At 36.8% G+C, this 10,001-nt stretch overlaps 1 protein-coding gene across 1 annotated transcript in view; it reads right to left on the bottom strand.

The window, feature by feature from the left end:
* The window catches only part of CSMD3 (CUB and Sushi multiple domains 3), a 1,491,512-nt gene that overhangs the window by 722,687 nt on the left and 758,824 nt on the right, over positions 1 to 10,001 (bottom strand). The window contains exon 11 of the mRNA XM_010863441.1: positions 7,833 to 7,954. Within this exon, the coding sequence (XP_010861743.1) occupies positions 7,833 to 7,954 (122 nt within the window). The remainder of the gene's footprint in view (positions 1 to 7,832; positions 7,955 to 10,001) is intronic.

Here is a 10,001-nt window from a genome sequence, read left to right as displayed (position 1 = left end):
GCATTTAGATATGTTTTCAAGGCTTCCTTCCTCTTTATTTATTATTCGTGTGTGTATGTGTGTGTGTGTGTGAAAGTTTAACAAAACTTGGTTTTTAAACCATTTTTGAAAATTTTGTATTGGTAGAATTCTGTAAAGAAGCCACCTGGTCCTGGGCTTTTGTTTTTTGGGAGATTTCACACTACTATTTCAATCTCCTTATTAGTAGTTGGTCTATTCAGATTTTTATTTTCTTCATGATTCATTGATAGAAGAATGTGTGTTTCTATGAATTTACCTATTTCTTTAGATTGTTGTATCTGTTGATGCATAAGTTTGTTTGTGTAGGTTCTTTCTCAGAACCACTTTGCCAAATCCTATAGATTTTTCTTATACTGTATTTATGTTCTCATTCATCTCTAGTTTTGTTTTGTTTTTTTTTTTTCAAATGACCTATGGGTTATTTGGTAGTATATTGCTTAATCTTCATATTTTTGGCCTCTTTTTCACCATTTTTGTCTCGTGATTGATTTATATTTTCTTACCATTGAGATCAGGTATGATCGCAATCTTCTTAAAGGTCCTGAGATTTGTTTTGTGACCTAACTAACATGTGAGCTATCTTGGAGAATGTTCCATGCGCACTTGACAAGAATTTTCTATTTTGATGATTTTGGATGGACTGTTCAATATATCTATCAAATTCATTTGATGTAGGGTATTGTTTAGGTCTACCCAGACAGTAAAGAATTTTCCTTCAAGGAATGGGCCCAAGTTCAATCCCTTGGTTGGGAAGATCCCTTGGAGAAGGGAATGGCAGCCCACTCCAGTATTCTTGCTTGGGGAACTCCATGGACAGAGCAGCCTGGTAGGCTAGAGTCCACAGGGTCACAACGAATTGGACACAACCGAACAACTAAGACACACACAGAGTTTCTTTATTGATTGTCTGCCAGGATAACCTATATAGTGATGTAACTGGGTTGTTAAAACTCCCTTATTATTATTGTTTTGCTTTCAACTTCTCTTTTTAAGTATGCTGATATTTGCTTTATATATTTCAGTGTTATGTTAGGTACACATACATTTATAAATTTCATATCTTATTGGTAAAATGACTCCACTGTCTTTTATTATAGTCTTTGTTTTAAAATCTATTTTTTTTTTCTGAAATAAGTTTTATAACAGTTTCTTGCCCTCTGAAATTCAGTTTCTTTATGAAATGTGGATAAAAGAGCATATACTTCAGTGTTATGGGAAGTAACTGAGGTAAATGCATACAGAGTACTTAGTAGAGTTAATAAGTACTTAAAAATGTTAAACCATTATTATTAGATACAGAATATACTATTTTCCAGAAAGGTGTCTCCTATGTGGACTGCATGCATGATCCTGCTGCAGAGGCACTGCAGCCGCTCCCGAAGTATGCTGGTGGGCAAAGCTGGTCTCTAATGGCTGAAGGCCCTGGTCAAATATCTGCTGGACACTGGTGGATGGAATCACATCTCAAATGGTTTTGTGACATTTTGGGGACTTATCTTTCTTATAAAGGATCTTAGGGTCGGGGTGCATGAGGTGAAGTTGAAATCTCTTGCTTCTCAGAGTAACTATCCATACTTTGTGACCTACAAGACTGTGAATTGCTATGGCTAGGATATGCTTTGTTGTTTTGTCTTTTTTTTTTTTTTTCCCCTTGGTATGGTGCACTGCTGCACTCAATGCCCCTAACTCCTGCCTCTGCTAGAGAATCTTGGACACACAGGGAAGTCTAGGTCAGTTTCTTGGTTCATGGGACCTTATGAAAGAGGTCACACTATCTTCATTACCTCCACCATATTTTGCTCTCAGGTAAAACAAGAGGGAAGGAACACAGCCCCACCCATCAACAGAAAATTAGATTAAAGATTTACTGAGGCTTCAGCAATATGTGAACCCTGAACTTCCAGATGTTCAAGCTGGTTTTAGAAAAGGCAGAGGAACCAGAGATCAAATTGCCAATATCCACTGGATCATCAAAAAAGCAAGAGAGTTCAAGAAACACATCTATTTCTGCTTTATTGACTATGCCAAAGCCTTCGACTGTGTGGATCACAATAAACTGTGGAAAATTCTTCAAGAGATGGGAATACCAGACCACCTGACCTACCTCTTGAGAAATCTGTATGCAGGTCAGGAAGCAACAGTTAGAACTGGACATGGAACAACAGACTGGTTCCAAATAGGAAAAGGAGTTCATCAAGGCTGTATATTGTCACCCTGCTTATTTAACTTCTTTGCAGAGTACATCATAAGAAACGCTAGGCTGGAAGAAGCACAAACTGGAATCAAGATTGCTGGGAGAAACATCAATAACCTCAGATATGCAGATGACACCACCCTTATTGAAGAAAGTGAAGAGGAACTAAAAAGCCTCTTGATGAAGGTGAAAGTGGAGAGTGAAAAAGTTGGCTTAAAGCTCAACATTCAGAAAACTAAGATCATGGCATCCAGTTCCATCACTTCGTGGGAAATAGATGAGGAAACAGTGGAAACAGTGTCAGACTTTATTTTGGGGGGCTTCAAAATCACTGCAGACGGTGACTGCAGCCATGAAGTTAAAAGACACTCCTTGGAAGGAAAGTTATGACCAACCTAGATAGCATACTCAAAAGCAGAGACATTACTTTGCCAACAAAGGTCCGTCTAGTCAAGGCTATGATTTTTCCAGTGTTCATGTATGGATGTGAGAGTTGGACTGTGAAGAAAGCTGAGCACTAAAGAATTGATGGTTTTGAACTGTGGTGTTGGAGAAGACTCTTGAGAGTCCCTTGGACTGCAAGGAGATCCAACCAGTCCATTCTGAAGGAGATCAGCCCTGGGATTTCTTTGGAAGGAGTGATGCTAAACCTGAAACTCCAGTACTTTGGCCACCTCATGAGAAGAGTTGACTCATTGGAAAAGACTCTGATGCTGGGAGGGATTGGGGGCAGGAGGTGAAGGGGACAACAGAGGATGAGATGGCTGGATGGCATCACTGACTCGATGGACGTGATCTGAGTGAACTCCGGGAGTTGGTGATGGATAGGGAGGCCTGACATGCTGTGATTCATGTGTTTGCAAAGAGTAGGACACGACCAAGCGACTGAACTGAACTGAGCATGAAGTGAAGTGAAGTCTCTCAGTCCTGTCCCACTCTTTGCGACCCCATGGACTGTAGCCTACCAGGCTTCACAGACCATGGGTTTTTCGAGGCAAGAGTGCTGGAGTGGGTTGCCATTTCCTTCTCCAGGGGATCTTCCCAACCCAGGGATCAAACCCGGGTCTCCCGCATTGTAGGCAGACGCTTTACCCTCTGAGCCACCAGGGAAGCGCAACTTCTGAGAATAGCCCTGCCCAACAGAACAAGCCCAGCCCTTCAGAAATAGTGTGGACCTAAAAGAAGAAGATATTAAGAAGAGGTGGCAAGAATACACAGAAGAACTGTACAAAGAAGATCTTCATGACCCAGACCATCACGATGGTGTGATCACTCACCTACAGCCAGACAACCTGAAACGAGAAGTTAAATGGACCTTAGGAAGTATCACTATAAACAAAGCTAGTGGAGGTGATGGAATTCTACCTGAGCTAGTTGAAATCCTAAAATATGATGCTGTGAAAGTATTCCACTCAATATGCCAGCCAATTTGGAAAACTCAGCAGCAGCAGCCACAGGACTTAAAAAGGTCAGTTTTCATTCCAATCCCAAAGAAAGGCAATGGCAAAGAATGCTCACAATACCACACAATTGTATTCATCTCATATGCTAGTAAAGTAATGTTCAAAATTCTCTAAGCTAGGCTTCAACAATATGTGAACTGTGAACTTCCAGAACAAACTTGTTTTAGAAAAGGCAGAGGAACCAGAGATCAAATTGCCAGTGTTCACAGGATCATCAAAAAAGTGCCAGAAAAAATATATTTCTTCTTTATTGACTATGCCAAAGCCTTTGACTCTGTGGATCAAAATAAACTGTGGAAAATTCTGAAAAAGATGGGAATACCAGGCCGCCTGATATGCCTCTTGAGAAATGTGTATGCAGGTCAGGAAGCAACAGTCAGAACTGGACATGGAACAACAGACTGGTTCCAAATAGGAAAAGGAGTACAGCAAGGCTGTATATTGCCACTCTGCTCATTTAACTTACATGCAGAGTGCATCATGAGACACGCTGGGCTGGATGAATCATAAGCTTGAATCAAGATTGGCCAGGAGAAATATCAAAAACCTCAGATATGCAGATGACATCACCCTTGTGGCAGAAAGTGAAGAAGAACTAAAGAGCCTCTTGATGAAAGTGAAAAAGGAGAGTGAAAAAGTTGGCTTAAAGCTCAATATTCAGAAAACTAAGATCATGGCATCTGGTCCCATCATTTCATAGCAAATAGATCGGGAAACAGCGGAAACAGTGGCAGACTTTATTTTTATGGACTCCAAAATCACTGCAGATGGTGACTGTGGCCATGAAATTAAAAGACACTTACTCCTTGGAAGGAAAGTTATGACCAACCTAGACAGCATATTAAAAAGCAGAAACATTACTTTGTCAACAAAGGTCCATCTAGTCAAAGCTATGGTTTTCCAGTAGTCATGTATGGATGTGAGAGTTGCACAATAAAGAAAGCTGAGTGCCAAAGAATTGATGGTTTTGAACTGTGGTGTTGGAGAAGACTCTTGAGAGTCCCTTGGACTACAAGGAGATCCAACCACTTGATCCTACAGGAAATCAGTCCTGAATATTAATTGGAAGGACCGATCCTGAAGCTGAAGCTTCAGTACTTTAGCCACCTGATGCGAAGTACTGACTTACTGGATAAACCCTGAGCTAGGAAAGATTGAAGGCAGGAAAAGAAGGGGATGACAGAGGATGAGATGATTGGATGGCATCACTGACTCAATGGAAATGAGTTTGAGTAAGCTTCAGGTGTTGGTGATGGACAGGGAAGCCTGGCATGCTGCAGTCCATGATCCACATAGTCAGACACGACTGAATAAATGAAGTGGACTGTACTTGGTATGACTGCATCTCTGTTTCTCCTATGTGCCCTTTGTTGCTATCCTTTCACCCTTTGTTGTGGAGATTGTTTTCATCCTGTTTTCTGGCTCTCTTCAGAGGAAATTATCCCATATTTAGATATATATTATATCTGAGGGAAATGGTGCTTTCCACCATCTTGAATCTTCCACAATGGTTGTTTTTAAATGACCAAATATAAAGAAAGATATGAGAAGTTATTTTTGAAGAAAATCATAGATATTGAGGCATTAATACGTTGGTTAGTTTGGGTTTAAACCAATAAGAGTGCTCTGTGCTTGTGCTTTATGCCAGTAATTGTCTTACGAAGAGTTCAGACATGGCAATCTATGGGAGCAACCCTTCCAGTTGTATTTGTCAAAATACACAGTTATGACATGTTAGTGCATCATAAAATTAACTTAGTGAAATGTAAACAATATTTAAAAATAGAGTACAACATGTTAAAAAAAATAGAGAAGTGCTTTCATATAGTTAGGGGAAATTATTTTTTCACACTGTGTGTGTGTGTGTAAGTGAGTGAGTAAACTGTTAAATATAATTGTGGGTTATGCTTGAAAATGCTTGAATTTTCATAGGATATTTTACAATGAATGTAAAACAACAGATCAAAAATGAATGTACTCAATTAGCTTTCAATAAAAAGAGTAAAGAAAGTGATCATTAATATATGTCCCTTAGAAAATAGATATTTTAAGTGAGAAAAAGAATAGATTAAAGTTTCATAGATTGGTTAAGAAAAACAAGGAGAAATGTCATGACCTCTGTGAAAATTCAAGTAAGTCAATAATGAAAACTAATTAAACTTAGTAAATTAGACATCTTATTGGGGGAGATAATCATCACTTTGTTCTGTAAATTATAGGTAATTACTGTCACACAAAAAAAGTTCTATCTCAATACAAGATTAATACAGAACATCTGTTCCATACTTTATAATGGATTTGGTTCATGTTATCTTAGTATAAAATACTTATGTCTTAGGGTGAGATATGTCATAGTAAGTAACCCACATGTCATACAGTACACACAATGACCTTTGCTATCTATGTGATCTTAGACAAATTATTTAGCCTCTTTATTAAATGCAGACATCAAAGTATATTTTCCTATTAAGGGAATTTCTTAAATTAAATAGTCATTAAAAGTACTGTGAATGATACCTGGCATGTTGCTAAATGTTCAGTAAATGTGATTTTATTTTTCAAGTAGTTCTTGATTTTTTTTTCCCTCAGAAACCTATAATTTTCTTAGAGAAGGTATGCAATAAATAAAATTTGTCGATTTGAACTGAATTGATGACATTGGTTGGATGAGTAAAATGACTTCCTTTGTGCAGATGAAGGATTAGATTTAGAATTTTTTTTTTTTTTTTTCCAAGTTTATACACATAGTTTACGGAGGGCTAGGCTTCTGACCTAGTTCTTATGACTCATCAATCAGGGCTCTTCCATGAAGCAAGTCTAATTTACCACTGAGATATTTTTTAAACAACTTTGCTACTCTTGTGATTATATTTTATGAACATAAAGCCCAAAACTTGCTGGAAAATAGAATATTCTGCATCTAATCACTAGTTAACATTTTTTAAGTACCTACTAACCCTACTAAGTCGGAGGAGGCAATGGCACCCCACTCCAGTACTCTTGCCTGGAAAATCCCATGGATGGAGGAGCCTGGTAGGCTGTAGTCCATGGGGTCGCTAAGAGTCGGGTACGACTGAGCGACTTCACTTTCACTTTTCACTTTCATGCATTGGAGAAGGAAATGGCAACCCACTCCAGTGTTCTTGCCTGGAGAATCCCAGGGACAGGGGAGCCTGGTGGGCTGCCGTCTATGGGGTCGCACAGAGTCGGACAAAACTGAAGCGACTTAGCAGCAGCAGCAGCAACTCCACTAAGTACCCTGTGTGCATTATCTCATTTACTTCTCATAACACTGAAAAATATGTTCTTATTATCCACATTTCAGAGAAAGAAACTGAATTTCAGAGAAGTTAAATAGCTTGATCAGAGTCGTTAGTTGGCAAGTTCTAAATCAATATTTTAACTGCAAATTTGACCCAGTTTTGTGGGTTCTATCACCAACCTTTTCTTAATCTAACCCAGAAAAGATATTACAAAATTGAGACAAATTTTGATTCTTCCTATGTAGGTCCTTGCTACATACCCTTAGGAGGAGAAGCAGGATGGAGAGAAAAGGAACAGAAACCTTGCTAATTGTTCCCTGCTTTTTTGTTCATTCAGCATTATAATTTTGTTCGAGTTCTGTGGTATATATGTATTTAGATAGATTACTCATTTTAGTCAAATATACAATACAACCTTTAGAAATGCCCAAATAATGAATCTTCTACTAGTGTAGAGCACATTAATAAACTTTATAATAAAGAATAGCTGTGTGATCTGTGGCAATAGAGAAACACTGAAAGGAAAATCAGCTATGTATAAAAACAAGACATACCTGAATGATAAGACGAGTAGAAAGATATGAAATGATAAGTCATTATTTAGACATCTTTGAAAAATAAATATATTTACAAACTTCAAAAGCATATTTCAGAAAACATTTGTTTATAATTTTAGTGTGTTCTGATTTATATGTTAGTTGAGACAGAATTACAGTATTTAATTGTTTTTCTTATTTCTCACATAAGTGTAGGTTTTATATAATTTATAGGTAGGAAATATTTCAGAAATCATACTTGAGTTGTGAATTTTCTTTACTGCCCTTTCCCTCATGATTTCCTCAGTTTTGTCTTTATGATTATGCTTTTGCACCAGAGATGGTTTTCACTTACCTTATTTGTATTCACTGCTGTGATGATCCAGACACATTGTGCATTGCTGTCATATTGGAATGGAAAGTTGGGAGATGTAAAGGTTCCACTTGGTCCTTGAAGATTAGAGCCACATGTCTTCACTAAAAGAGAAATCACATTTTAAAAGCTGAGCATGTGCCACATGCAAAATCACAGCATTAAAATATCTTGCAAGTAGACTTTAAATTCAAAATTGCACAATAATAACCACACTGAAATATGTATAATGATATTCTAATGTGACTTATCAAAATGAGAGTGGTTTTTACATCCTGAAGTTCACAAGTCATATTTTAAACATTAACTGAGAAATAGTTATGAATAAAAGTGTGAGGCATGATAAATTGTTCTATGACTGTAAATAGGTTAGTTTAATTAGAGACAGGTCATATTTATTCAATATTGTGTTAACAAAATTCTATAAAGAGGAAGAAATAAAGCTTTGGATTGATTAAGCAATCTAAATAGTGTTTTCCTTTCTATTTATTAAGTACACTAGGACTCATAATAGCATAATAGCATAAAACTTGTAATTGAGACATCAATATTAAAACTACTTTTTCTGTTCTTAAGACTGTGAATTGGGCCATTCAGACTGCAAAAAAAGCTACACTAAAGTAATTTTAATAAATACCCACACAATCTGTGTTATAATATTTCTTTAGTTTTCTAACTCATCTCTCTTCTAGTTAACCAAAGAGTTACTGACCACACTGTATCTGGGGCTTGACTTCCTTCTTGAGTGCCACAAAAGTTTCTAGGTGGTATTATTTTTGATATGCAATTTTTGCCTCATTCCATTAAAATACTGCCTAAGTCATCTTTTTTTTCCCCACAATACATCAAATGTAATTCACTGTATTTTTAAATCATGTACAGTTTAACATAGATTTTTCATATGCACATATGACTTTACATATAATCATTTTAAAGTTCATTTAATAGAGGTCCCCAAAGTTTTTTTGACATGTCCAAGATCTTCAACTGGTAACTAGTATAGTTAAGATTTGAGCTCAGGTCTTCCCACTCCAAGTCTTATCTTTCTATCATGAAATGTGTGTCTTCCTAGTATGTTAAAAATGTAATTTTTTACTAGGTATTTTTTTTTCCCTTTAGCTCATATTTTAGCATTAATCTATCTTTGACAACTTTCTGGTAATTCGATGGTTATCTTCTCTTGTTTGTGTCTGATTTCTATATTTTAAACAATATAAATGCTATTTTATAAAAAATAATTACTTATATTTTTTCCCACAACATTAATTACCAATCTTTCCTTTTTTCATTTATTACCTCCCTCCTTGTAAGTCTCCCATGCTCACTACTCCATTTTCTTCTCTCCTGTTCAATTTTCAATTTCCAATTTCTGCATTATTAATACTTTGGCTGATTTTAGGCTACCAAAGTTCTATCAAAGCCTTACAAAATTTTCTGATGCCTCACAAATTTTTTTCCCAGATTTATTGAGACATATTGATATATAACACTAAGTTTAAGGTGAACAACATGAAGACTTAATTAACATCTCCATCACCTAACATATCAGCATTTGTATGTGTGTGTGAATGTTTAGTGAAAATGTTTAAGATCTATTCTCTTAGTAACTTTTGAGCATGTGATACAGCATCAGTGACTACAAATCACCATACTGTACATTATACTTTCAGAAGTTTTTCATCTGATAAACTGGAAGTTTTTTCCCTTTAACCCTAGCACCTCCAGACTCACTTTTAAGAACTACTATATGCAGAGTACATCATGAGAAACGCTGGACTGGAAGAAACACAAGCTGGAATCAAGATTGCCGGGAGAAATATCAATAACTTCAGATATGCAGATGACACCACCCTTATGGCAGAAAGTGAGGAGGAACTAAAAAGCCTCTTGATGAAATGAAAGTGCAGAGTGAAAAAGTTGGCTTAAAGCTCAACATTCAGAAAACTAAGATCATGGCATCCGGTCCCACCACTTCATGGGAAATAGATGGGAAAACAGTGGAAACAGTGTCAGACTTTATTTTGGGGGGCTCCAAAATCACTACAGATGGTGACTGCAGCCATGAAATTAAAAGACGCTTGCTCCTTGGAAGGAAAGTTATGACCAACCTAGATAGCATACTCAAAAGCAGAGACATTACTTTGCTTTTTG

Source organism: Bison bison, unplaced genomic scaffold (assembly GCF_000754665.1).
Source record: "Bison bison bison isolate TAMUID 2011002044 unplaced genomic scaffold, Bison_UMD1.0 scf7180017864491, whole genome shotgun sequence".
Classification (NCBI taxonomy): domain Eukaryota; kingdom Metazoa; phylum Chordata; class Mammalia; order Artiodactyla; family Bovidae; genus Bison; species Bison bison.
This window is presented reverse-complemented; position numbering and strand designations above follow the sequence as displayed.